The sequence below is a fragment of the Rhinolophus ferrumequinum genome, chromosome 27 (genome assembly GCF_004115265.2).
Source record: "Rhinolophus ferrumequinum isolate MPI-CBG mRhiFer1 chromosome 27, mRhiFer1_v1.p, whole genome shotgun sequence".
In the NCBI taxonomy this organism is placed as follows: domain Eukaryota; kingdom Metazoa; phylum Chordata; class Mammalia; order Chiroptera; family Rhinolophidae; genus Rhinolophus; species Rhinolophus ferrumequinum.
Window position 1 is genome coordinate 18,305,197 of NC_046310.1, and position 27,770 is coordinate 18,332,966.

The 27,770-nt window shown below is 45.2% G+C and overlaps 1 protein-coding gene across 1 annotated transcript; it reads left to right on the forward strand.

The window, feature by feature from the left end:
- The first annotated feature begins 6,598 nt into the window (after positions 1-6,598).
- MAP1LC3C (microtubule associated protein 1 light chain 3 gamma) lies at positions 6,599-9,763 on the forward strand. The gene is made up of 4 exons (XM_033099749.1): positions 6,599-6,730; positions 6,833-6,888; positions 7,064-7,170; positions 9,222-9,763. The coding sequence occupies exons 1-4, from the start codon at positions 6,673-6,675 to the stop codon at positions 9,379-9,381; spliced, it is 381 nt and encodes a 126-aa protein (XP_032955640.1). The 5' UTR covers positions 6,599-6,672; the 3' UTR covers positions 9,382-9,763.
- Positions 9,764-27,770: the final 18,007 nt, after the last annotated feature.

Genomic DNA, 27,770 nt, shown 5'->3' on the forward strand with positions numbered 1-27,770 from the left:
CAGGTGGGTGAAATGGGCGAAGGAGCTCAAAAGGTACAAACTTCCAGGTGTAAATTAAGCAAGTCCTGGGATGTGATATACAGAATGGTGACTGTAGTTAATGATACTGTATCGCATAGTTGAAAGTTGCCAAGGGAGTAGATCTTAAAGTCCTCCTCACAAGAAAACCATGTTGTAACCCTATACGAGGTGATGGATGTTAACTAGACTTATTGTGGTGATCATTTTGCAATACATACAAATATTGAATCGTTATGCATACACCTGAAACTAATGTAATGTTCCATGTGAGGTGTATCTCAATTTTAAAATAAAAGAACGGTGGTGGTCGTGGTGGCGGGGGTTAAGGGATCCCTTCAGCCCAAGGAGCAGAGGCTCTTGGCGTGGGAAGCCCTAAACCTGCTGCTGGGGGAACGTCTCAGGAAGTGTTTTCCCTAAGACAGCGATGACTTTGTTTTAAGCTAACATTTAAAACTCTAGCATGAAAAGCATTATGTCATAATGTATATTTTGGTGGAATATCGTCATAGGCTCAAATCTCACCAGCTGAGTGAATCTGACCAAATTACTTCAGTGTTCTGAGCTTCAGGTGTCTTTTTTTATTAGAAGGATTAAATAAGAAATTTAATTAACCAGCCCAGTGACTAACATGTATATAATGTTAGTTTCCACCCCCAGACCAATCACTTGTGCATGATACATTCAATGAGTGAAGACAGTGAGGGCAGTGATGGAGACTGGTGGGTGCCAAGTCACAGGGCCCAAGTCCCCAGTCTGGGGCATTTACGCCCCTAGGCGTGGGAGTGCTAATTACCTGGGGTGATAAATGATGGAACCGTGTGCCCTGGAGATGCAATGTATCAGGCATTTAACAACTAAAAAGGAAAGAGTAATTATAAGGACTATGACATTGCATAGCTATTGCTGGGGACTATGATGTTTTCCAGAATGTAAACGAAAGGCTGAAATGGATGAATCACCAATTAAAAGCTAAGTATGAAATCCAGAGGGGCCCCCTTGGCAGACTCTCACCTCTCGCAGCTAGAGGATGGAGAAAGCTGAGGGTCAGGGCCACAATATAATCTTAAGAGTGACTGAACTCCAGGGAAGGTTGAATTCTCAATTGAGGCACGTTTGCTATGCTGAGATCAGTGCTCCCGCTAGGAAGGGATGGAACCTGAGATGTGGGGTGGGTACATCTGAGTCAATGCATTTGAAAATCTTGAGCCCCTAGGTTCCCTTGAAAGATCTGGTCTGCATTTTCCAGGTAAAGGTGAGTCCTTTTGCCTGAAGATCATGCAGAAACATCTACCTTACAAGAGAACACGTGTCCCTGCTCAGGATATACCACACTTTTCGTATTAGTCATTATGCTAATAACTGGCTGAGGTTATGATATAACCCAGCTGGGTACAATGTAACCTACACCTGGTTATTAGCACAATAGCCTGTAGGAGAGGCGGGGCGGATCCTCTCAAAGGAGCTGTAGGACCTAGCCAAAGTGCACCCTGGAGCCAGGGGAGAACAGAGGGGCCTTGATTCTAAGTGTGCTAAGGGAGCTGTGTGTGTTGGGAAGGTGTGGAGCATAAAGTTAGATAGCGGAGAGGGAATGAATAGGAGCATTTCCCCATTATATGGATTTGATAACCGGGCAAGGAACTTGGAAGATGATGCCACAGAAATGATGCTGAGACGACTCTTGGAAGCTCAACCAAATAGAAGCCCCAAGCGCAGCTGCTGGGCCAGACGCAGGATATTTGCTGGAGAATATCAACACAGCCTCAGACACACGATATATGGCCTTGATCTTGCAAATGCATTCTTTTCCATCACTGTCTAGAAGAACTAGAAACATTCTACATATACTTGGAACAGATAATGATATACATTAATGGACTTGCTCCAAAGCGTTGTTAATTCTCTCACCCTCTGTCATATTATGGTCCAAAGAGAAATAGATCGTCTAGACATCCCAAGTAATATGGCTTCGGTCCCCTATATCAATGATACGATGTGCGTCCCATCGGATGAGCAAGAAGTAACGTGTACATTGGCAGCCTTTGTAAGACACATGCATTCCAGAGGGGAGACATAAATCTTTCAGTGACTCGGAAGCTCTACCCAATCAGTGAAGCTTTTGGGGATTCAGTGGTTTGGGCATGCCCGGATATCCCCTCAAAAGTCAAAAGCAAATTATTGCATATCCCACCTCCCCTATGAAGAAAGGAATGCAATGCTCGATTATGTTTTTTGGGTTTTAACCCCTCTAAACACAGTTCTCAAGGAGCCCAACACACGGTGGCAATGGACATCAGCCTCATTTCACTGCTGAAAGAGGCTGCGATTCATCCTGATTGTAATGACACATCGTCTGGATGTGAGCTAGCCTTTCCTGCATGCAGGGCTTCAGGCAGCACCGCTGTGTGACAGGGCACTTTTCTGTGGTAGCAATTTGCATGCAGGTAAATCCATCTAACATTTATAGCACATGAGCTAAATGCCAGGCTCTGTGCTACTGAGGGTGCAGACAAGCAGGGTCTCCCTCTCAGTCACTGAATAGCTGCTGTGGGTTTCTTTGGTTCTTGGACAAGAGAACAGGCGGCATTAAAACCATTTCACAGGGTCAGTAAGCAAACAGTGAGTTCAAGTGGCTTCATAATTCGGTGGCTAATTTGAGACAGGGAACCAGAATCATTTATGTTGATCAGATAAACAAGTCTTACTGGTAGGCAGCCTTTTAAAGGGCACTTGATGATAAAAAGCAAAAAATAAAACGGAATGACATAACTTTGAATTTCAGCTTTCTGCCTTGAGATTCCTCCTGGATGTTCCCTTCTCATCCTGAGTGAGTCGTATCAGGACGGGATGTCTGGGCCTCCAGGCGACAGCAGGAGCCACTCTCATACATCTCCTATCCCCCCGCCATGGACCCTGTGAAGCCGCCAAGTCCAGGCAATGTACTGAAGGAGTCATGCGACATTCTGCGGCAGCCTCCAGAACCTCTCTCCTCCCTGACGTGGACACAGTGATGAAGACTTCCTTCTTCTCAGCCCGCCAGCTTGCAGCGGCCTCTCACTTTAGACGTGCACATTTCACTTCCATGGTGTCATAACTGTCCACCCAGTTTCCCACTAGAATCAGAGCTTGTAGCCAAGAGGGATGAATGACAGCAGCCACAATAGGACAGGACAGGAACCAAGATGGATCTGTCCTAGTCACCCCGAGCCCCACACACCCACAGGTGCCAAGGGACAGGCCTATTTTAACTCACATAGGAGAAACTGAGTCACCTTGGGAAACTCCTCAGCAATGGTTCAAATCATCCCCGGAAAGCATATAGAGCAAGAAGAGGACTGGGTGGGCCCAGGGAAAGGCCAAGATCAAGGGACAGGAGAAGTGGCACTGGTGACTCTAAACTTTGCACATAGCAAGGGCCTGGGCAGCAATGAGAAGGGAAGGATGGCAATCGTCGGGGGCTCATGCTAAAGCTCCATGGGCACAGCGACGATGCAGCTGTTACACACAACTGCCTGCGATGGATGCGGTGACCGATCGCTACAGGGCCAGAAACATAGAACAGTTTCTATTCACATAAGAAATGAGAATTTATTATGGATAAATGGATATTCTGTTTATCTCCTTAGGGGTTCTGAGGAGAACTGGCTCTGCAAATGAGGGAGAGGCAGCTGGAGAAGGGAGGAGACGGTGGGGGGAGAAGAACCCCAAGAAAATGGAATCCTGGAATCTGAAAGACGAGAGTTGTTGGAAGGAGAAAATGCACACGGCCACATGCTGAAGGACGAAAGATCAAATAAGGTAAGGGCTACAAAGAGGTGCTGGTGTGTATTATTGCTGACCTCCTGAGAGCATGCATTAGTGTCGGGACAGACTCCAGACTGCAGGGGTTTACGGAGCGGAGAGGCAGTGAGCTAAGTGGAAAGACTGAGCTCGGCCAACTCTTGCAAAAGGTTCAGGAAGTGTGAGTAGCGGGGGCTGGGCTCCCAGCTCCACAGGCCACGAGCAGTATGAGAGACGTCATATTATGAGCTCCTACTGTCACCCATATCTCTGTGTACATCACGCAGATTCCCACCTTTCATCTCCACACGACTCTCTGAGATGAGAAAGCATGTCCATTCTGCTAAGGAGGACCGTGAGGCTCAAAGAAGTTAAGTAAGCAAGATGTAGAGCCCAGGTGCGTTGTCAAAGTTTTGCTTTCCATGACAGTCACATGTCTGGAAGAGGCAAGAGAAAGTTGACTGGTTGTTCTTTTAAAAGGAGGGTGGGGCATAGGTGTGTTTATGGGAGGAGGGGAATAAATCTTCCCTAACCCAACAGCAAGTGTCCCACTCTCTGCCACCTCTTATTTTACTAGCTCACTCTCTTTTGTACCAGGATTCCATGTGTCCTGTCACCAGCCCCCTTCCCAGTACATGGGTCAGACAGAGGGATGAGAGTGGGTGAAAGTGTAGGGTAGAGGGAATCAACATGGCCTCAGCCAGCTCGTGTTTCATGTGCTTTGTGTGCAGGACAAAGAAGTGCAATATTTCCCACTGTACATCATGGGCAGTGTCGGTTTTGTTTATTAAAATATCAGTAGATGGGCTCCTGGACCAAGCCTAGGCACTCTGGCACCAGCCATTTTCCACAGTGCTATTCCTATCTCCTTCCCTACACAACCTGTGTGGCGCGACATTATGTGTCTTTGGTTACCTTCTGCCAACTAGGTTCCAAGGACCGTGATGGGGCCCACAGTACCCATGGACACTCTGCTCTTCTCAAAAAGGAAACTTTGCAACAAAAGAGAAACAATATAGCCATTCCTCTGCTGAATGATGATACATTCTGAGTATTGCCACATTTTAATATTTTCCCAAGTCCTTTATTCTGTCACCCCCATTACATCCGGAGAAGTAGACTTGGCCGAGATGATAATCCTACGTGCCAGAGGAGAAAGCGAAATGCCGGGCAGGTAGGAAACGTCTCAATGTTTCCTCCCAATAACGATTGGCCAAACAGTGCAGCTGGGGGTTATTTTTCCCTGGTCCCCAACCCAGTGCTATTGCCTTCAGCCTTCAAACCTGATGTCATGTGAACTTTCCTGGGATTGTGGGGGCTTTGAAGAGGCCTGGTGGGGAGAGAGACATACACACTGAGCATCAGATTTAGTGCCAGGCACTGTACTAGCTGCTTTACATAATCAGTTCATGTAAGTCTCATACACATACTCTGAATTAGGTAAAACTAACCACTTTAATGAGGTAAAAATAATCATTTTGCAAAAAGGGAAAACATACTTAGTAAAGTGAAATAATTTATCCAAGATCAGAAATGGAGGTGATAGTAGGGAGGGCCAGGCCTGGAACCAGTTTTTCCTGGTCCAGGATGTGGAGCCACCCCTGGGAAGTGGACGGTCTGGGTTGGCCCCACCTCAGTGTATTCTGGGTAGACATGGATCTGCAAAACGCTCATCCTACCTGCCCTTCCCACCCCCACAAGGCAATCGTTTCAATGAGATCATGGATTTGAAAGCCACGAGATTCCAGAACTGCACTATATACCTGCTCTTTGTTATCGAGAGACAAGGATAGAGAGACAGAGAGACAGAGAATGGGAGAGGGTGAGGCCACGCCTCTCTTCAGTGATGTCATCACTTAATCACTTGATGTCCATTCCTGATCACTAACTTAAAGCTCTGAGAGCTGCTCCCTTTGATTCACCCAGCAAATGTGGACGACCTACCATCATCTTCCTTTACGGCACTCTGTTCATTTGAAGCCTCCTCACTCTGTTGAATGACCTTGCTGGGAAATCAATGAAGGAAGGACACATACTCCTTCTGTTCATTCTGAGTCTAAAGGTCCAGCTAAATGGCATATGTATCAGAGACAAGCCCTGGACTCTGGGTCCTGCGAGAACTGTGTCTTCCCAGCCATTTGGCCCAGGCAAATCAGTTAACTTCTATTGGCTTCTGTTCCTTGTCTCTTAAAGGGAGACCTTGGGGGTAATAACTGTGCTTCCTTTCCTCCATTATTGCAGAGAAGATAAGATAACAGAATATACTGGAGTGTAGCACTACTTGGTACCAAATCTGGGTTTTAATCCCAGCTGCCTCTCTTACTAGCTGTGTGACCTTGGGCAAATTCCTTAACATTTCTGATCATAGTTTTCTCGCTGAGAAAAATGGCAAGGACTGTTGTGAGACTTACATAGCCTATTTCAGCATCAGGTGGATCCATCTTGGCCTTCCTTCAAGATGGTTCATTACTGAAGTACGAAAAGGTCCTCTGCAAATGGCAGTTCCACCTCTCCAGAGTTCTCAGCCTCAAACTATGCTGTTTGATTACATAGTCACTGATTTTATTATGAACCCTAATTTCTCCAGCAAAAAAAATTATCTTGAACTGATCCTGAGCAAAGTGACTTTCTCTGACCAATAAGCAGGTGGCTGTCCCGTTTCAATCCTCAGAACTGACCTCCTCCTGCCCAGCGAGGGGGAGAGGGGGAGGGTAAAGAAGAGGGAAAGGGCTGATGTCACACAGCCCTACATAAGGGCCTCCTTTAGCCTCCTGCAGGCGGGTTGGAAGCAGCTGGAGGAATGAGTTAGGTCCTGGCTGTGGATTTTTTTTTTTTTTTTTTTTAAGCCAGACACAGACAGGGCTGTTGAGCAAAATGCAGACTCCGCAGAAAAGCCCAAGCCTCAGACCATTCAAGCAGAGGAAGAGCTTAGGTAAAGTTCTCGGGTAGCTGTCTGGGTTGCCAGACAGAGAAGGAAAAGGATACAGACTGCTCTCGCCGTTTCCTTACTCTTTTGTACTTGAAATATTCACAGCAACCAGACAAGAGGAAGTGGCTGGAATCCGGGCAAAGTTCCCAAACAAGATCCCGGTAAGACTCCATTGTACTTTTGGAAAAGGGGTACACTATTCTGTTGCTTGGGAAAAAAAATAATAATAATAACAACAACAGGAACAAAAAACCCACTCTCTCTGTCTCCCTGTTGTAAGACTCTAAGATACTGAGAGTTCTGAGTCACATTCTTAAGGGCGGAAACTCCCGACAGGTGGTAGTGGAGCGCTATTCCAGGGAGAAGTTCCTGCCCCCGCTGGACAAGACTAAGTTCCTGGTCCCCCAGGAGCTGACCGTGGCCCAGTTCCTCAGCATCATACGGTAGGTGACACGGTGCTCGTGGGGACGTGTGCATGGTCCTGGGCTTCTTCTGTTTGCTTTGATAGTTTGTTTGGTATTGAGGATAGGGGGGTGGGGTGGCGTCCCAGAAGAAGAGAGGGAAAGGATTTTCTTTGTGACTCACCACCTTGTAGGTTCTGCAGTGCCCAGAAAAGATGCTCTGAGAATTCATCTATTTTAAACAGGTGGGAGAACCTCTGAGATAACAAATCTAAAGACAGTCAGAGCTGCTAACATTTCTAAGAATTTCCTAAAGTAGTCTTGGTTCCAAAACGAGTCCAGAAGATCCTTTCTTCCTAATAGTGTGGAAAACCTGGCCAGTGTTTTCCCAGTAGAGACACGGCACCTTGTTGGAGTGTGCGAGCCTGGGGAGTGGAGACCTCTACAAAAGGCAAATGTTCCCCACACTGCTCAGAGTCTGAGAAGCGGGACACAAAGGTGTCCCCAGAACACATTCCTCCCTTGGGTTAGGGCACAGCAAAGAGGTAGTAACTACTTTTAAAGCTGAAGACAGTGAAGTGGTGTCACCTGACCCATGGATTCAATACAAATGACTGGGGAGTAATGTGGACATGACCTGGTAGGTAATCCTTCACAGGGTGAAGTCTGGAAGGGCCAGCCCTTGGAAACCCGATAACTGTTGCAGCTTATTTCTTCAAGAATTCATTATAAATATGTTAATCTCTGTTCTATTTGTTTCAATAAGTAAGATTATTCTGATTCCTCTCCTCAGGGAGGCTTAGTGACTGCAGGCAACTGAGGGAGAACGAGAATAAGAATTAGATCCCAACAACTTGATGCAACAGTAGATGACCTCCCTCCTCCAACAAGCCTTTGAGTTCTGAGAGGCATTCTTTCCCCCCTTCCTAGTCAGGGGCCTTCCTGTCTTCTCCACCACCCCTCGCCCACACCCCAATCCGCACGTTTGATGTTCACAGTGTTTATTGAGCACCAACTATGTCCTGAGTGTTCTCTGGGCTCTGTGTTCACAGCAGTGGACAGAATAGAACAAATTCCTGCCCTCGGCCTTCTCCCCCAGGGGGTAAGCCACAACCCTCATAACAAGGGAGCATGGCAGAGACAGGAAATGGAGGTACAGACTCCGGAAACAGAGCTTCCTTCAGAGCTAATGGCAACACACTCCCTCCCAGCTCTACCCCTTCCCGTTGCAGAACAGTTCTTTTTTATCCAAAGACCACTCATGCAATTGTGAGCTAAAATCTTTGGGGTTATTCTGGAAGGGATTCGCTGGTTGTATAATTACTCAGGCTCCAGCCACCCCCGTCTCCCACGGCTGCATGGATCTAGCTCACCTGACCTCTGAGGCTGAAGTGGGCAGGCTGTGCCTGCCCCCCCAAGCAGAGCAAATGGATATGCGCTTCAGGCCAGGCTGAGCCTTTACCTGAGTGTAACGTTGTCATGCTGTCCTCTACTCCAGGGTGAATCAGGACTTAGATTGACCTTGACTTGTAAAGCGTGTCCAGTCAAATTTGACTGCTTTGCTATCTCCTTGATGTTAGGGGAAGAAGGGCAGGGGGAAGGAAGAGCACAGTGAGAGGCAGTAGATTGCTTCTAAAGGTCCCCCAAGGCTGTGTAATATGAGATGCTGAAGGAAATTGGGATCCCCTTTGTACTTCTGGGGAAATACTTACCTTTAATTTCAGAGCAAAGAGGGGCTTCCACATTAGCATTTTTGTGTTGGTGTGTCTCCTAGTCCATGATGGGAACGCCTGCCCTTTTTTGCGGAAGAAGTAGGGAGCAATTCAGCTGTCTTGAGCATCACACTCCTGCAGATTCCTACCTAGGCTGCTTCTGAGATCTACTAAACCAAATGCTGTGGGCTGCAGCCCAGGAATGTGCATGTTCAACAGGCCTCTCCTGGGTGATTCTCAATTTTGAGGAGACACACCAGAGTGGGGAGGTGGGCATCTTGGATGGACGTGTTTACAGTGGCCACCGGAGGTAAGGCTTTGGCTCCATGCCCTTTCCCACCAGGTTAGCTTTCTCCCTTCCTGCCCCTCTCCCCATGCCAGGAGCCACATGGTCCTCGGGGCCACTGAAGCCTTTTACTTGCTAGTGAACAGCAAGAGTACGGTCAGCATGAGCATGACCATGGCCGAGATCTACAGGGACTACCGGGACGAGGACGGCTTCGTGTACATGACCTACGCCTCCCAGGAGATGTTCGGCTGAGGGGCCCCGAGGCGCCAGGGATGGCGCAGCCGGCGGGGCGGGCCCTGCCATCCTCTCCAGCTGCGGGACCAACCGAGCGGCTTCCTCCTGTGCGCGGTGGACCCACGGGAGCAGGGCCGCCCCGCAGGAGCCGCGCCCACGGGACAGGTAGGCCGGCGCCCTGTCCCCTTTAGTGCGCATGCCCTGTGTTCTCTGGGAAAACGCGGTGCCCCTGGGAGTTTTGTAAATAATGATATTTTGGGTAAGAGGTGGCTTCACATGCGGTGGTTCTGTGCGATGGCGAAGTGTCTTCCTGGTGGAGGCCGCAGACCCTGGAATTTGGTGTCACCTGGTGCGGCCGGAGCCCCGTGGATGCTCAGTCATAGAGAACCTGGGCCTGCGGATGGGACTGGCTCTGGAAGTGAGGAGCCCGTGTGAGCCTGGGGGGCGGGGGGGGGGGGCTCACGGTGGGTGGGGGGCGCTTATCTGAGTCATTAGAGATTATCGCTATATTCCTCAGCATTCACTCGACTCGGTTATTTCTTCTTTTATTCTTGACTGTCTGTGCCACACAGGTTTATGCAAAGTTGTAACTTCTAAAGTTACATATAAAGTAGTTTAACCCATCTGAGTGTTTCCCGAGTGCCCGGCATTGTTCTAATCACTCTACATGCATTATCACCTCATCACAACTCTCTGGGTTAATTATTGTTATCATCATTTTAGAGATGAGGAAACTGAGGCCCAGAAAGGTGAAAAACATGTGTCCAATTCACACAACACCGTCTACTGGGATTTGAGATCAGGGCGTCTAGCTTTAGAAGCCAAGCTCCTAGCCCTCTGCTAGGTGCCCTGTCTTAGATGAAGTGACTCTACTTGCCCAATTCCGACTGGGTGCTTGAGCCACACAGCCCAGTTACACTCACGTGGCCCACAGGGAACCAGGTGGAAGCTGGAGAGTGCAGCGGCGCGGGGAGCGCAGATCACGGTGGGGTGTCTGGGTGAGCAGCACAACTGATGAACAGACATGTACCTGGCTGCGGGCCCTCCTCCTCTTAATCTTCTGCGTTTCCTTGGTCTTTCTTGAATCCCGGTATCTAAGACTGTCCCCACACTGCAAGTACAGAGATCCTGCCCTGGGGTGTAGCTGGGTGAGCAGTTGTGTTCTGTTTGGCCTCCAAGATCCTTCCTGAGGTAGCTTCCCTCCGACGTCAACCTCTGGCTAGAGATGGGTGGCGGCAGCTGCCTTGTTTGTGGTGAGCACTGTTCACTTTCCTACTCTGTATAATCAACCAGATAAAACTCAGTGGGTGAAACCACCATGACTTTATCATGCTCATAGGAGTCTGGGGTTAAGGAGTTTAGAGTACACACACACACACACACACACACACACACACGCAGTGTCCACAACGTCTGGGACTCCGCCTGGAAGAATTGAAAGGCTGGGAGTGACTTGAACAGCTGGAAGCTGGAGTCATGTGCAGGCTTCTTCATTTTCTTGTCTGACCCTGGGGATGGGATGACTCAAGGCTGCCACAGCTGGGACTGGAGTGGTTCCATGTGGCATCTCTCAGCATGGGTTCCAGGAAGGAGCAGCCAGAAGGAGCAGCTGGAGAGCATGTGACCCAGGAAGCCAAGAATGAAGCGGACCTGTGTGACAGTGATGAAGGTCAATGGATTTTGGTGTGCATTTTTTTTTTTCCTTTATTTACTTTCTTAGCCTCTACTCAGGTATTTAGAATTAACTGGTAATTTGTACTTCTGTAAATTATGACCACTTTTCTTTTAGTCTAGTCGTCATTTTCTATTGATTTTTTTTTCTTAGTTCACAAGGTTGAGTAGTTAACTCTTTATATGCCATGTGTATTAAAAATAATGACCCAGTTCCTTTGGATCTTGTTTATGGCAGACTTTTTCTCATGTAGACACTTTTTATTCTTATGTGATCTTTCCTTTGTGGTTTTTGAGGTTCCTGGCCTCAATAGGAAGACTCCCAACTTCAAGATTATAAAAAAACGTATACCTCTTCTAGCACTATGGTTTCATTTTGTTTACATTTAAGTATTTGAACCAATTGAAATTTATTTTGGTAACAGAAGAAAGTACCCGGGTTCCATTTTTTTCCAAATGTCTCCTGTCCTTTAACAGATAATCTGTCTATGGCATTTGAAGTTGCTGTGATTGTGTGTCTATGTCTTATCACCATAATAACCCCCAAACTCCTTAAGAACATGGACTGTGACTTTTCTTTTTGGATTCCCCGTGACTTCCAGTAATACCAAGCGCATCTTAGGTGGTAAATGCTTGGTGATAAATTACAGAGCCTTGGTGTCAACGTCAGAGGGAGATAATAAAATAATTGGATTAAGTTGTTTTCATGGGGCTGGGGTCAGGCAGGAAAACCGTTGTGTTTTGTGCCTATTGCAATGCATTAGTCATCCTCTGCCCGCCCCTATAAAACCAAAGGGAGCAGATTTAAAAAAAAAAAATGCAGCTGCTTATGTCACAGCTGACCAGACGTGGGATCTACAGCTGACCCCACACTGACTTGAACATGTAGACTGGAGATCAGCAAAACTCTGCTGTGGGCCATCTGACCTGGGGCCCATTTTTGTAAATAAAGTATTATTGGAATGCAGCCACATCCATGGGTTCATTATTATTGTCTCTGGCTGCTTTTGTGCACTATGGGTAAGCTAAGTAGTTGTGACATGGGCCATATAACCTGCAAAGCCTAAAATAGTTACTATCTGACTCTTTGCTGAAAAAGTTTGCTGACCCCCAACTCTAGGTTTATAGTAATAATTTTATCATCGAGATATCCCGGAGGATAAATCATAACAGAAAGAAGTAGCATTTGTTGTTCTTTTGGTGCTACATGAGATAAACAGAAAAGTGTTTCCAAGTCTACGAGGCTCCCTGATTTTGTATTGCCAAGCCCTTGTTTGGAGGAGTTTAATACAGACACATACACAGAGTTCCCCCCAGGTCCCATGGCAATCTTAATCATGCTCCATTGTCACTGTTCTCCACGCCTCCTTACCCTGCATGTGCCTCTAAAATCTGTATGGGAGATTTTAAAGTGTATATTGCTTTCTTTCATGAACAAAAGTAAATAGTCCACACCAATTTCTGGCAAACTCTCTCCAGGTTAGAGGACTGGAGCTCTAGGGCAGGATTTCCAGCCTCTGTGCAATTGACATTCGGGCTAACGATTCTTTGTTGTGGAAGATTGCCAAGTGCATCGGGGATGTTTAGCAGCATCCCTGGCCTCTACCCATTATTAGGAGAGGAGGGCAGATGCTAGTAGAACTGCCCTCCACTCCCAATAATGATACCAAAAGCCTCCAAATGTTGGCAGATGTCCCCAGGGTGGGGGGGGTGGGGTAAGCAAAATTGTCCCCATGTCAGAGCCACTGGACTCTAGACCCCAAGTGTGGCCTGTAGACAAGCACTGGCCTCATCTTGGACTTGTTACAAAGGCAGAATCTCAGGCCCCTCCCCAGAACTACTGAATCCAAATCTGCAATTTATCAGGTCTAGATCTTTTGGGTGGAAACACCGCCCTCCTCAGAAAAGGGCAGTCATTGTCCTTCATCTGATCCATCCTGTTTCAATTGTTTGAGCACATACCTGACCCAGAAGTGCGTTAAGAGACAGTGTGGTGTCCTGGGAAGGGCTGGGGCTTTGTCATCACACTGACCTGGGTTCAAAAGTAGGGTCTGCCCCTATGGGTCTCGGGGGTTATTTAATCTGGTCAGTGTCCTCAACTGAAAAATCTCTGGTTTGCTTCAGAACATGAAGTCCTTCTGAGCCAGGTTACTGTCGAAGAATCAGTACACTTTTAGTTTCCAAGTTTTGAAATCTTTTATATAAGTTTCGGCACAGCGATGAAATCGCAAAGGCAGCAAGTTTCCGTCTAACAGGATCACCCCTGGAATTGTTTCCTGTGCCCAGGAAATTCTAACTAGTTCAAAATCTGAGGGTACTCTACAGACAGACGTGGAGAGTTGACAAATACCACCAGGTGCCGCCAAGACCTCTTTGTTAAATAGCCAAGCAGTTTGTGGCCAACAAACATAAATTCCTCCAAATTTAAAGTTCCTAGGGTGTATCTGAAACTTCTAAAATAGCTAGCTCTAGCCAAGGGGGAGATCAGATATAAATGTTGGGGAAAGCGTTGCTAGAACATTAAATGTGTCCCCTAGACATGAGTTCTAACCAGCCCACAGAAAACAAGTGCTGAGAACTTGAGAGCAATAACACATCACAAAGGAAAGCACAGTCCTCCCAAATCCAGATGTTTCCATGGCAACTGGAACCCCTATAAAGGCACAAGTGGTCCAGATGGATTCTGGGGGCAGGGTTGGGGAGCAAGGACCACAGACTACCACATGGGAAAGGAAGTCGGAGGAGGGATAAAAGTAGAGAAGTTCTAGGAATACATCCCAGATATTGCTATTTCATCTTTTTATGACGCCTTTTACCAAAAGATAAATACTGCATGAATGTTACTCATCCCCAAACACCTAGTTCAGAAAGCTCAGCCACTGCCATGCCTCACACACACTAAGTATTAGAATGGCTTTCCAGTTACCTAAATCGAATTAACACCTGAAAATCAACAGTGGAGACTCCTGGGTGAACAAAAAACAGGAATCTGAATGAGGATGGTCAGCGAGCAAGAATCTTTCGGGAATTGATTCAGCTTTTAAGGGAAATTGATATTAAGAAAGAAGTGCCCGGGCTGGGGGACAGAAAATTTTTAATTACTGTAAGTGACCAGCCGCAATCATAAAACAAAATGGACAGTGTTTTGTGAATTTAAATATTATGGTTCCCTTTAAGTACTATATCCTTCTGGGAACAACCCTTGCTTTGGCACCCAAAGATGTTACCTTTTCTCCTCATTCCATGTCTTTTTCACTTTCTTTCTTGTTTGTGAATTACTACTATCATCATCATTATTTTAATATTTCAGTGTCATTGCTTACGTTGCTTATGTTTTTTCATGCCTGGAGTGTCCTCCCTCCAGAGACAAACTCCTACTCATCCAAGATTCAAGGCAACCCCTTGACTTAGTTCTGTGCTCCTTCCAATTTAATCAATGACACTCATTTTTTTGGGATCTGCAATGTTCCTAGAGCTTTTAGTTAATATTCACTAAGACCTTGAAATATATTTATTATGATTATTATTATTATTTTACATTATTATTTCTATTCTAGGGATGAAGAAACCAAGATTAAGAAAAGTCAAATAATGTTACTAAAGGCACAGAATCATAAACCTGCAGATCAAACTCAGATTCATATTATCTGTCTGAAAAACGTTTTTTACTAAGGTTATTAAAGGAGCAAACCTTAACTTCAATACTGACCATATGGCAGTCAATGTGCTAAGTAATGCTGATGACCTAAGTAAAGAAAAAAGAATTTGGAAAATGTAGTAAGAACAGTGTGAGCCAGGTATGAACTCAGGAAGGACACTGGTAGGCGTGACGTCCCTGAGCAGGTAGAGGAAGGCACTTCATATATAATTGACATATTATAATGTATTAGTTTAAGGTTTTGTGGGAGTTCAGAACGAGTCACCATAACATGTGATATGCAGATCATTTTGAGATAAAGGCAACTTTAGCTGTGGGCTCAGAAGAAACTTCTGCCCCTCCTTAACTACCTAGAAGAATTTGAATTAGGGGCCTTACCCATAAAAAGAGATTATCTGAGACAACCTCTTTTGACCCACCTATAGGGCAGGACGAACTTCTATTTACTAAATATCTGCTCTTCTCATCCTCCTGCAATGACCCTTTGAAGCCCCCAAGGTACCTTACCTGTCCTTAGCTCAGAATGTCTTACATATACATTTTCTCTTTCTGTCTCTGAATCTCTCCTGCATGTGGGGTCTCTGACTCTCACAGACATACATATGTAAATTTGGTTATTTTCTCTTGTTAGTCTATCTCATGTAAATTTAATTATTATATCAGCTGAAAGAACCGTGAAGGCTAAAGGAAAGTTTCTGCCTCCCCCACAAATCCTAATAGTGTACAATTTATTGGCAGCAATGAGCCAGGCATTGTGCTAAACTGTTTCCATGAAAGGCTTTATTTAAACCTCACAATAATCCTGTGAGGTAGGTACAATTATAGTCCCCACTTTGGCAATGAAGACACTGAGAGGTGGGAGATTAAAAAAAGGTCACCAGACAGGAAAGGGGAAAGCTTGGTCAGGTTCCAGAAGCCAGTCTTTTTCACAAACGTCACCTGCAGGAGTCTTAAATGCCCATCACAATAAACTTGGCTTTCCCTGAACAGACACAACTGCCCTGGATTGGTATAGCTGACCCTTCTGTCTGAATTGCCCTCTTCTGGGGGTGCATTGTCCCCTTGGTCTCCCAGACTTCCTGCCGCACAGTCACCCCCTGTGGTTGGGCCTACTCAGACCTACTGAAGCCACATTTCTGTGGGAGGTTGGGAGGCAGGGGGCTTGGGTACCTGCATGTCCAAATTTGAGGTGCCTTGCTCTTGGATTCACGAACTTTAAAAAATCTTAATATTAAATTTAAAATTCTAAAATTTAAGTATTAAAATGCTTTCTTTACAGACTTGTTTCTCCCACTAGACCATGATTTCTTTATGGGCAAGAACATTAGTTTGTATCCCCAGAGCCTCATACAAGCTGCCATTAAAGAAATGTGCCTCCCTCGTTCTCACAGCACTCCCACGATCCCCAGTTAGACACTGGATAAAGTCTCACTTCCGCGGCATGTTACATGAGGTCCTCCATGATCTAACTCCCTGCCTGGCCTGGTTTCCTGGGACTCGACTCCTTCTACGGAGAGCTACAGACAGATTTGATTTATGTTTTCTGGAGTTTCCTCACGTGTGCCCTGCCCCTCCCCTCCCCACACTGCGTGCAGTGTGTTTCAGTGACTAGTGCTTCTCTGCGTGGCTTTTCATTCATTGTCAGCTGAGTATAGTTAGTTGGGTTCTAACTCATGGAGGCTTATCCTTCCTCAGACCCTCAGGATTTCTATCCTCACGAGTCTTCTTCCGTGGATACTCCTATTTAGACCAAGAAAAGCACCCCCCTCCCTGCCCCATATTTTCCCTATAGAGACATAGGTAAATAGCAGCTGGACATATCTGTCAAAATTTCCAGCAATGAAAGCAAAGATTTGGGGCTGAGAAAGCCAGATTTATTTATTTGGATGTGGGACTGGATGGGTCTTTGGAAACTTTTCTTAATCCCAGTGCCATTTTTAGCATCTTTTAGAGACATAACTAAATTAACTGCTTGGCACAGAAATGGCTTCTACTCAGAGAAGTCTGGGGCGACCATTTCCACCCGTGTAACTAGCCTATGTTTGGGGTGCAGCTGACAACTGCCACACCTCACCAAACATTGTGGATTTCAAAATAGCTTTTCCTGGAGCAGGGGTCAACAAACTTTTTCTCCAAAAAGCCAGATAGTAAATATTTTAGGCTTCATGGCGTCTGTTACTGTTCTGCCATTGTAGCTCAAAAGCAGCCAGAGGAAATATGTGAATAAATGGGCATGGCTGTGTACCAATAAAACTTCATTTGTGAACACCAAAGTTTGAATTTAAAATAATTTTTCACACATCTTGAAATATCATGCTTTTTAATATTTTTTCCCCAACCATTGGAAAACGTAAAGACCATTCCTAGCTGGTGTGCTGTGCAAAAACAGGTGGCATGCTGGATTTGGCCAACTGGGCCACCATTTGCTGGACCTGGGCTGGATTAGTGGCTGTGTCATCATTCATCAACTTCGCCTGGAGGGCTTATTATACAAGATTCCCGGGCCTCATCCTAAGGGTTTCTGATTTAGAAAATCTAGGGAGGGGCCTGAGGATTTCTAACAGGTTCTCAGGTGACCTGTGCCTGCAGGTCTGGTGATAACACTAGGCCACTTTGAGAACCACTGACCTAGAATTCTAGAATGGCCACTGTCTTATTTTAACTAAGAGCTTGATGGTGTGGACAAAAAAGGACCACATACGAAACGTGACAAGCTCAGGGGAGCCCAACATGGTGGGCCCTACAAACTCAGAGACTGAAATTAACCACATGGGATGGTCTGAATAAAAATTCCTAACTAAAAGCAGGTCACGGGGGTAGTCACATCCTGGGCCTGTAACTTCCTTAATAAAGGTCAATCTTCACCTTAAGTGATGAGCCTGTCTATTGTCTTTTTGCAGTTAAGATAACATACCCTTGGAATGTCAGAGTAATCCCTTTTTCCAGAACCCTCAGGACACAACCCGCAACGCAGCACCAGAGAAACTCTCATTGTTACCTTGTTTCTTGAATAACACCTCTATGTGCTGTAATAAAGTATTAACTATCTTGTACCCACCAATGTAAAAGAAGTATGTGTCTCCTTTTCACTTTTTATCCAGTCCCAGAGATTTCCCCACTTTGCTTTCTCCCCGCTCCCCTTAAACTACCACCAGTGGATTTCATGTAACCTTCTCTACACCCCTTCCTTTGAGTCTAATGTATAAAATAAGATGCAAAACTGCCAGTCTGTGGAGCATTTTCTCTATTTGTTGAGATTTTGCTTCCTGACAATTGTCATCAGTTTGACTGCAATAAACTCATAAAAATTCTCTACAGGTTTGGACATTTCTTACACCCACAATGGTTTCAGCCCTGCTGACAGTTACTGTTGTATATCGATTTATAGGTGTCATCTACACCCTGAATCAGCTGTGACTGTGGTCCAGGAAGTCAGGGTAAGCCTTCCACAGAAGTGCCTCAGGGTAAGAGAGCAAGACAAAAAGAATTCACCTCCAGGGCAGGCAGCTGGCGGGGACAACAGAGGAAAATGCAGATTTTGGGAGAACCTGAGGCTCCCAAGAGTGCCTGGGAAGGGACCACCTACACCTGGTGTGGGGCTGTGTCCTGGGTGCTGGGTTCCAGGAGCTCCAGCCCCAATAGGCTGGAGGGGCATGGAGCAGGCCCCGGGTAGGGAGCAAGGATGAGGGGCCAGCGGCTGAACTCCCCTCAATTTCTACAGAAACCTTCTTCACAGTGACAAGAGAAACCAGGGTTGTGAAAACAGAATCCAAGTCAGTTTTGGGGGATGGTTTGTTTTTAAGTTGTATTTGTCATATGTTTTAATTTGTGGTTATTTTCTGTCACCAAAGTGCTTTCATGGTGGTTTGGGATCCGGGGACCTGTGGATCCTATGGTTGTGTGACCCACCCAATCCCTCTGTGATCTAGACTCCCATTACCACTGTAAGGAAGAAAAAGCTTTTCCTCTACTCTCCTAGGTTCAATCCCTGGGAGCCTGGAATTAAAATAACAAAAGACAGATTAACAAGAGAAAAGGTATACGAATTTTATTCATATTTACATGCATGAGGGAGTTCATAGAAAAGAAGTGCAACTCAAAAACGTCGTTACACTTGGAGGCTTATAGACCATTTTGACAAAGGAATGGGTTTTGGGCTTCAAGGAATGATAAATCATGAAGGGACCAGGAAATATCTGGGGAAACTCATGGAAGATAGGGTTAGTTTAGTTAAAGTCTGTATGCAAATTCATCCATCCATCTCCGGTGATCAGAGCTGCTCTCCTCCTGGTGTTGCAGTCACAAAGCCTGTGTGTTCAGTCCTTCAAATGCCCAGTATTCGATAGATCAGAGTTTGGAACAAGGAAAGGTTTGTTAATCAAGACACGATGCTGACCTGGGGCGGCCAGAGGGCTCCGTAGGTTAGAGCACGAGCTCTGAACAACCTTGTTGCCTGTTCAATTCCCACATGGGATAGTGGGCTGCGCTCCCTGCAACTAAGATTGAGAACGGTGACTGGACTTGGAGCTGAGCTGCACCCTCCACAACTAGATTGAAAGACAATGACTTGGAGCTGATGGGCCCTGGAGAAACACACTGTTCCCCAATATTCCCCAATTAAAAAAAAAAGAAAAGAAAAGAAAAGAAGGCCACAGCCCCATAAGAAAGAAAAAAACAGATGGTGCCGACCTGAGTAGATGCGCGTGTTCTACATTTTCTCAAATCCGTCTTAAGCATGCCAGAAGTTCAAGGGCCCTGTGTGTCCAGGGACTGGTGAAGGGGTTTGGCAAGAGATGGGGTCTTAGGAAGAGGCCAAATATCCAGATCTCTTTGTTCCCCAGTGGGTCTGAGTCTGGTCCTGAGGTTCTGGTCGGGGGAGAGTGGGAGAGAGAAAGAACAAGAGAGAGAGAGAGAGAGAGAGAGAGAGAGAGAGGAGCGGTTCACTTTGTTACACTGACAGGGGCACCTTCACAAAGGGAAATTTATGGCCAGCTTTTAGGCAGATAAGGGAGGGCAGAGAGCTCTTCCTTGCCTGTTGAATCTCAGTTGCCTTCAGCCAAAAATAATCCATATGCCAACACTCCCTATGCTGTATTTCAGGGTGGCATACCCTGACCCCTTCACTGTCATCACTGGCTTGGGAGCCAGTCTGCTGGGATGTGAATCACGTTTCCCCATTTTGTGACTTTGGTAAAGCTACTGAAAATTCTCTAAGCCTCAGAACCCTCATCGGTAAATATGGAGGTAAAAAAAGCACCTACCTCATAGACTTAATGGACATTTAATGAGTTAATGTGTGTAATGAGCATAAAATAATGCCTAACAAAGAAAGATTAAGCACTAAATAAACGTTAGCTACTATTGCTAGACAGTTAGCCAGCTGGGCTTCTGTGCAAACGGCTACTCACAGGACTGTCATAAATGGAAGCTACCTTTACGTTCTGGTAGTTTTTAAAAATTCCACCTTTGTCCCTCCAAAGAGTGTGCCAGTAAGACTCAGTGGAAAGATATTTGGACTTTGACAATAGCTGAGAGGTCTTTAAAAAGGGTGCGAGTCCAGTCAGGCTGCTCCTGGGGCTGGGATCCTGTGGGTTCCCCCTGCTCTGACATTAAAACGCAACTCCATGACTTTGACGGCAAGGCCTGAGCTGGCCTGGGGAGGAGAGCAGAACATGCCACCTCCAAATAGGACACTTAGCATATTGACTATCTTGAGCTATAGACACTTGAAAACCAGCAAATGCAGGGAGAAGCTTTTTCTGAACCCCTCCTGTCTGCCTAAAGGCAGATCCTCCAACAGGAGCTCAGTTGTCATAAATCTCCTCCTTAGGAGTTTCATCAACCAGGGAAGATTCACTCTAATCACAGGAGAGGAGATGAGAAGTGCACACCCAAACACAATTTGTCACCAACCATCATACCTCACATCTACTCTTCTAAAGGACCACTAGTCTTTCCTAAAAACGGTTTCATCTCCCCCAAGAGGCCTACATCCCCCTCCTCTTTCCCTATTAAGATGGTGTTTGAGCCTGAGTTCTAAGCCACCTCTTTAAGGTACTCATTTCTCTTGGTCATCTCCCATGTATACATGAGATACACAGGCCAACAAATTTTTTTCTCTTGTTAATTTGTCTTTTATTATAGGAGGTGTCTGCCAAGAACTCAGAAGAATAGAAGGAAATTCATTTTCCCTCCCTTACAGTCTCCATCCACTTCTTCAGGTTGGTGATATCCTACTCTCTTCTTTGCTCGTTACATGTGGCTCATTCTTCCTACCTCTTCTTTTTCCCTGCCCAGGCTCTCTGAGCACCTTGTATCCTCCTTCCACAGCTCTTGTCCCCGTTGCAGGTCCATTCCCATTTGGGAGATGCTTGGCTCACGTCTGTCTACTCCACCAGACTGTAAATTCAACAAGCACAGGCGCTGCATAGTAATCAACCCTGAAAACACGGCATCTGGCACCGTTCCATGCATCCAATAAGCACTCAGAAGATATGTGTGGTGAAAGAACATTAGGGACCAAGGAAGTCATTAGAGAACGTACTCTGATACAGGACTTGTTGGAGCTGCTTAATTGGTACTTTTAGTGAGAAGGCATTGGCAGGCTACACTTATTAACAGTTGCTACCACTCACCAAGTGTCTACTATTCACTCAACAAGCATTGGTTGAGCACGTACTGTGGGCAAAACCCTGGACTGGGCACTGGCCATAGCCATGCACGGGACAGCCAGAAAACCTCGCATTAGGCACAGATGCTCTAGTCTGTTGTAAGTTTGTAACAGATAAATTGCAAGACTAGCACAGGGAACTCCCCCATACCGTTTACCACGATGCCCCAATTGTTTTCATTTAGTCCCATTCTGAGGGGAAAACAAAATTTCTTTTCATGTCAAACTTTATTGAATAAAGTTACAGAAATCTTGGTCAAGGAGGATTTAAAAGCTCAAACAAGTTTGTGATGTTTAGTGCTCCGGCCAGTTGCTGTGGAATGTTTTATTCCTTTCTCTCCTAATCATGAGTCACTGAATTGACCATATTGCCCATAAAATGAGTGACGGCACCCTCAGTGTGTTGCTCGAGGAATGAATTAATGACAGTGAAGTGGGTTTTAATAACCTCCGATGAAAGACATCATGCAAAAGTAACATGCGCTGTATTCCTTCTTCCCGTCTCTTGCAGCTAACAGCTGTGACCAATTTTATTTCTGTTCCCAGGATTAACGTACATTTTCCCACTTCCCTCATGGTAGGATCTTGCCCTCACCCCACCCATCCCCCTGCTCCTAATAGTCACATGTGCACATACCCGGCTGCCTTTACAATTGCATCATTTGTGAGCTCCAGTTACCATGGCAGCATAAAGGATTTGGAGGTTGTGTTTTCCTTTGTGAAGATTGTTTTGCATTCCTCACCTCAGCAGTTAAGGCTTCAGAGCTGATTGACAATTCAGATGCCCTTCCGTTAATATTTGTATCAAGTGAAACTCTCTCAACGTTCCTAGCTCCTTTGCACCTAACACTGTATCTGATGCAGGATTTCCATGCCGCACGATTCCAGAGGGTTTTATTCTCCTGGCAGTCAGGGAAGTGGAGCCCCCGGGAATTGTGCAGTCTGCTCTCCTGCACGCTGTACTCTGCTGCTCCACCCACCTCCCCCCATCCTCCAGCTGATGGCGGTGCTTTCAGATGATTCAGATTCACCTGTTTAGGTCTTTAAAATCGCTTAGGGCTTATGGTGTGTATTGGACAACTACTGCTTGGGTATTTCTAAACGCTGAGAAGCTGAGTGGAACACTCTCTGTGGGGACAGAGTCCCAGAGAGCAGTTTCCAGGCTCTCGGCCTCACGTGGAAAGGTGCTGGCTTGGGTAGTAGATGGCCGTCAGCTGGAACCAGTTGGCCATTGGCCACTGATATAACTGCCGTGACTGAGCTAGCAAGGGCGGATTGCAGTTAGCAAGTGGGGCTGGTTGGCAGGCAGAGAAGGGAACAGCGGATTGCAGCTCCTGCTTCGTGTGTCTCACCTGGCCACCAGTGACACTGGGGTGCAGGAAGACCCATTGTTGGGGTTCTGGCGGATGTTTGCTTCCTGTGTCTCCAACCCAGCCGCCAGCAAGAATACAGTGGTATGTATGACTCCCCTATCTATGGCTCCATGGGTATTCCTTTTTGGTCTCACCGTATGCTGCGTTCTTGTGCGGGAAGCGGGACCTGAGTCCCAGCATGACAGTGGAACCCTGTATAATTGCAAAAGTATCAAGGTAAACTACATCCTGCTTTAAGAAGTCTCTGGGTTTCTTGGTGAGAGACAGAAAGCACTTAATATTGTCCATTTGGTTAATTTTCCTGAGACTAGTTTAACTTTGAATGTGTTAATGCTTTCCAGCCAAAGACGACCAGGAACACGCCTGTCATTGAATAGGCGTGAATAGGATTTATCGTATTATCCATGACAGTGAAGGGAAATGCACAGCGTGGCCAACCAGCGGGCATCTCAGTGAAAGGGGATAGAAAGATGTTACAGGGGTTGGGCTTGTGTTTGGTGATTTGGAAAGGGTTTAAGGAAGAATGGCTTTGCTCTAGATCTGATGTGGTCAGGAAACTGGGTAAATTCCATGAGTAGGTATCTTAGTAAATCTTATCTATGAAGGAAGAAGAAGGCTCAAGCTGTGATGGGTAAAGAAGCAGCTATCACTCATATTTGCCACAGCTGCTAGCTGCAAGAGACGGGGGGCGGGGGGAAGGAATGAAGTGGGGACAATTTGGTCATGTTGGTGGTTTGGTCATTTTTGTGGCTTGGACAATGCTCATGTTGTTGTCATGTTCAGACACGATTATGGAGGGCCTTGTTTTTGTCTTGATCCATCAGGGACAGTCCCAGAGTGGCCCTGTCTGACGTCGATGCTCTGAAATTGACTGTGTCCCCAGGAGGGCCCTGCGGCCTAACTGTGAGTGCCGGGCCAGCTCCCCAGTGTGAAAGGATGCACTTTTCTCTTTCTCAAATAGGAATTTCAGAACTCAAATTTCAGCAGTGAAAATTTAAAATATAGTCATCTCATGTGTTACTTCTTATTTCTATCCTAGTTTAATCCAGAAACAATCTGCTGTGATTGTGAAAGAAACAGTTTCTTCCAGCTTTCCACAGAGAGACATTTCAAAATTATAGAATATTAGAGTTGGAAGAAGGTCTAGTCCAAAGGTTTTGCAAACTTCCCCTTTATCGAGATATTTACCTTGAATGTTGGTCATATATAGAATCCACTCAGATTTTGATCTTGACAGCCCTCCAAAAACTTTGGTGGTGAAGTTAAAAAAAAAAAGGTGATTCAAAAATCACTGTAACTCTTCAATATTGGTACGTGGGGCTGAAGCAGGTAAGAGAGGCCATTGATGACGATTCGGATTCGTGAGTAACTCCTCAGGGTTATCTGTAATTCCAACCTGTCCTTTTCCAACGGAAGGATAAACTCAGTCCGTGCCAATATAATTTATGTACAGCAGAAATGACTTGCATCATTGAGTCCTTTATAAAATTAGGAAATATTCGTTGATACACACCTCGTACTAGATCCCCCACAGACACATTTCCCCCATGAGATGGAGAGCCACCATCTATTGAGTCTAAACCCTCAGTGTATGGATGAGAAAAAAACTTGAAGGTCACAGAGGGAGAATGAAGCCCCTGGAGGTGTAGGGTTCATCCAGGAACAGACTGTGCTCGGCTGCCCTTCTGTCATCGGCCTCTCCAATCATTGTGGGCTCCCTCCCATGCTTGGTCTTCCTACCTCTTTGATATTCCTTGGGTTTCATCTGCTGGCGTGGAGGCTACCTCCCCTCCACTGCCTTCACTTCACCACATACCCACCGCTCCAACCCCCAACACAAGTTCCCAGCCTCCCAGACCACAGCTTTCCCTTAAGTGTGATGGAGTTAGCTGAGATAAAATGCACAGAATAAGCCTGTGGTAACAGCCTAAAGCAGGGATGTCCAAACTTTTTTCAACGGTTTTCACCAAGGGCCATATGCGGTAAAACACACAAACAGCCGGGCCACTCACTCGAGGTGAAGTACGTATTGTCTCACCTGGTTTATTTAAGTAAACTAAATATATTTTTGGAATTTGCTGCGGGCCAATTAACAATGGATCGGACTGCAGTTGGCCCTCTGGCCGCAGTTTTGACACCCCTGGCCTAGAGCTTTTCCCTCAGACCATGATCTTTATAAGGGTAGGGAACGTCATAGCTTTTGTGCTTCATCAGAGACTGCTGCATAGAAAGAGGGTCCTTAAGCTTTCAGTGGATGTTGGGGACAGTGTGGAGAAGGGGTTGGTGATTTTTCGAAGGAACTGAGCTTATTCCTCTAAGACTAGGTGAGAGGAATGCCTCTTAAGCTCAGGAATTTTGAGGAAAAGGGCAGAAGCAGGAAGGTCATTCTGATCATAACGGTCTACAATCTGTTCATAACCGGCTATAACAATCTGCAGTGCTAACACGTGTCCTAAGCGATTCCAAAGTTTGAGAACCCTTGAGCTAGGGCATCCCTGAGTCTGTCTGTCTGTCAATAATAGCTAACATATCCTGTCATTTCCTAGGCCCTCCACCTGCTTTTCAATTCCCACAACACTACTGTTCTCCACAAGGGAAGTACTGTTATCATCCCCATTTTACAAGTGAAAAGAAATAGAGGCAACAGGTTTAAATACCTTGCCCAAGGCCACACAGTTAGGAAATTGCACAGGTGAGATCTACACCCCAGGCCACTTGGTAGCAAGAACCAAAATTCTGCTGTTCCTTTCCTGAGAACTATTCCGTTTAGAAGACTATAAGAAATAAGATGTTTTTTTTTCAGAACGATAAGGGAGTCACCAGGTCACATTGTCCATGTCTTGGTGAATGAGGCAGAGATATAGAAAAATCTCCGTCCTGCCCTGAGAAGGCATTGCACAGTACAACCAAATTACTACAAATCTTTTAAAAAACAGGAAAATGACCCCATTTTGTTAGGTCAGGCTTTCCTGTAATAGGCAAAAATTAAAAAATAAAAATAAAAAACACACGCACAGTTTATGGGATGTGTTAACCAAGGAATGCAATCACGTCCAGGGAACGTCAAGTTGGGAATATGATTTATCCAGAAAATTCCATCAGTCCTTGTAACTTTCTTGCCTATTTACAAATTCTGTCAATACTTATATTTTTCTAAACTTGTACTGTAGTGTATTCGTCTCTAGTTTCCACGAAATACGAAGAGTTGTCAAACGACCGATGTGACCAGCATATCCTCTCCCCAGAAACTAATTCACACGAGAAGCCAAATTATAATCAGCAGGTTGTTTCATGGATGTAGAGACAAAACAAGAAGAAGTATATGTTTATTAATCTCCAGAGCTATCAGCTGCAAGAAGTCGGCCCAAGGGTTTTAACTCCCAGACATACACTGTGATTTGTCACGTGACTGTGTCATTCTCTATTTCTCCTTTTCTTAAGCTCTGCAGCAGCAGTTCTCAATCTGATATATAGTAGCTTCCAAAAAGGGCATGCAGAATTTGTGTGCATTGTGTATGTACTGGGGAAAGAGTTCATACAAGTCAATGAATTTTTAAAGATATTATATACACTCATTTATTGTCAAAAATAATGTAGCCTGAGTTCACTGTAACAAATTCTAATTTAAAAAAATATTCATGCCAACCCAGACACAAATACATGTATATAATTATATGTTCAGTGCAATTATACTATGTACAATATATTGTTCAGTAATATCTTTTTCCCATAATAGATCTTGGATATCTAATGTTCTTCATAACAACTGCACAAAAAAATATATCATAAAACTGATTTATTTTTATTTGTTTACCCATGCCTCTATTTCTGATGAATTATGTTACTGTCCTTGCTGTTTCCCAAAAGAGCCACTCTCTTGCCTCAGCCCTTGGAGTACTCTTGCTCCAGACCCTCCACTGGGGGGCACCCCTGGTTCCCTCAGAGAAACTCTCTCAGCCATCAAAATCTGCCCGCCATACTCTGCTCTCTTAACTTGCTTTCTTTTTCTTCATAGCATACCTTTCTTAATAATTTCTTAAAGCTGAAATTATGGTAGCTATCTGTGTTTCTTCTCTGTCTTGAATCCTTGAGAACAATTTTCCCCCCCGAACCTAGTCCAGAGTTGATGCTCCCAAAGTGTTTGCTGAATGAACGCCTAATTTTCACACTCTTACAGATATGCCAGGTTTCCTAGAATTAGGATAATGGATGTGTAAGGAAGTTCATTCAAATTTGGACAGACACTGCTGGATTATTCTCCCAAAATGTTACACTAACTTATACTCTTAAAAATGTATGAAAGGGGGTGACCGGATGGCTCAGTTGGTTAGAGCGTGGACTCTCAACAAGGTTGCTGGTTCCATTCCTGCACTGGATGGTGGGCTGTGATCCCTGCAACTAAGATTGAAAACAGTGACTACACTTGGAGCTGAGCTGTGCCCTCCACAACAAGACTGAAGGACAACGACTTGACTTGGAACTGATGGGCCCTGGAGACACACACTGTTCCCCAATGTTCCCCAATAAAAATTTAAAAAACAAAATGTGAAAGGACCTTTTCCTACACATCTTAACTAACAGTAAATATCATAAACTTTTTTTGCCCAACATCATATTGATTTACGTTATCATATTTACCTAATATTAAGTGAAAAATTGTCATTTTACTTAGTTTTAATTGCATTTCTTTAGGATTGAATAAGGTAAATATCTTTCAAGCATACGGATTATTAATCTTTTGTCATTTGTGACTTGCCTCTTTCATACTGTCACACTTAAAGGAGTCTGAAAGTCAAAAGATTAATTAACAACTATTTCTCTCTTTTAACATTTTTAGGCATATTAATTCTATTATCTAAGATGTAAAAATAGAAATAAGAAAACGAAAGAAATGGTGGTGGCACTAGTGGCAACAGTAGTTCCTACTACGTGCCCCTGTGATTCTGACACTTGACCTGTATTATCTCATTTAATCCTCTCAATATCTCTTTGGTATAAATTCCTTTGTTATTCTTGTTTTACAGATGAGCAAAGT

What these genes read in the sequence shown, in the direction of transcription:
- MAP1LC3C (XM_033099749.1), top strand. Translation starts at nt 6,673, where the DNA reads ATGCAGACTCCGCAGAAAAGCCCAAGCCTCAGACCATTCAAGCAGAGG. An exon ending in AGTTCCCAAACAAGATCCCG is followed by an intron (nt 6,889 to 7,063) that starts GTAAGACTCCAT and finishes AACTCCCGACAG; the next exon opens with GTGGTAGTGGAGCGCTATTC. An exon ending in CAGTTCCTCAGCATCATACG is followed by an intron (nt 7,171 to 9,221) that starts GTAGGTGACACG and finishes TCCCCATGCCAG; the next exon opens with GAGCCACATGGTCCTCGGGG.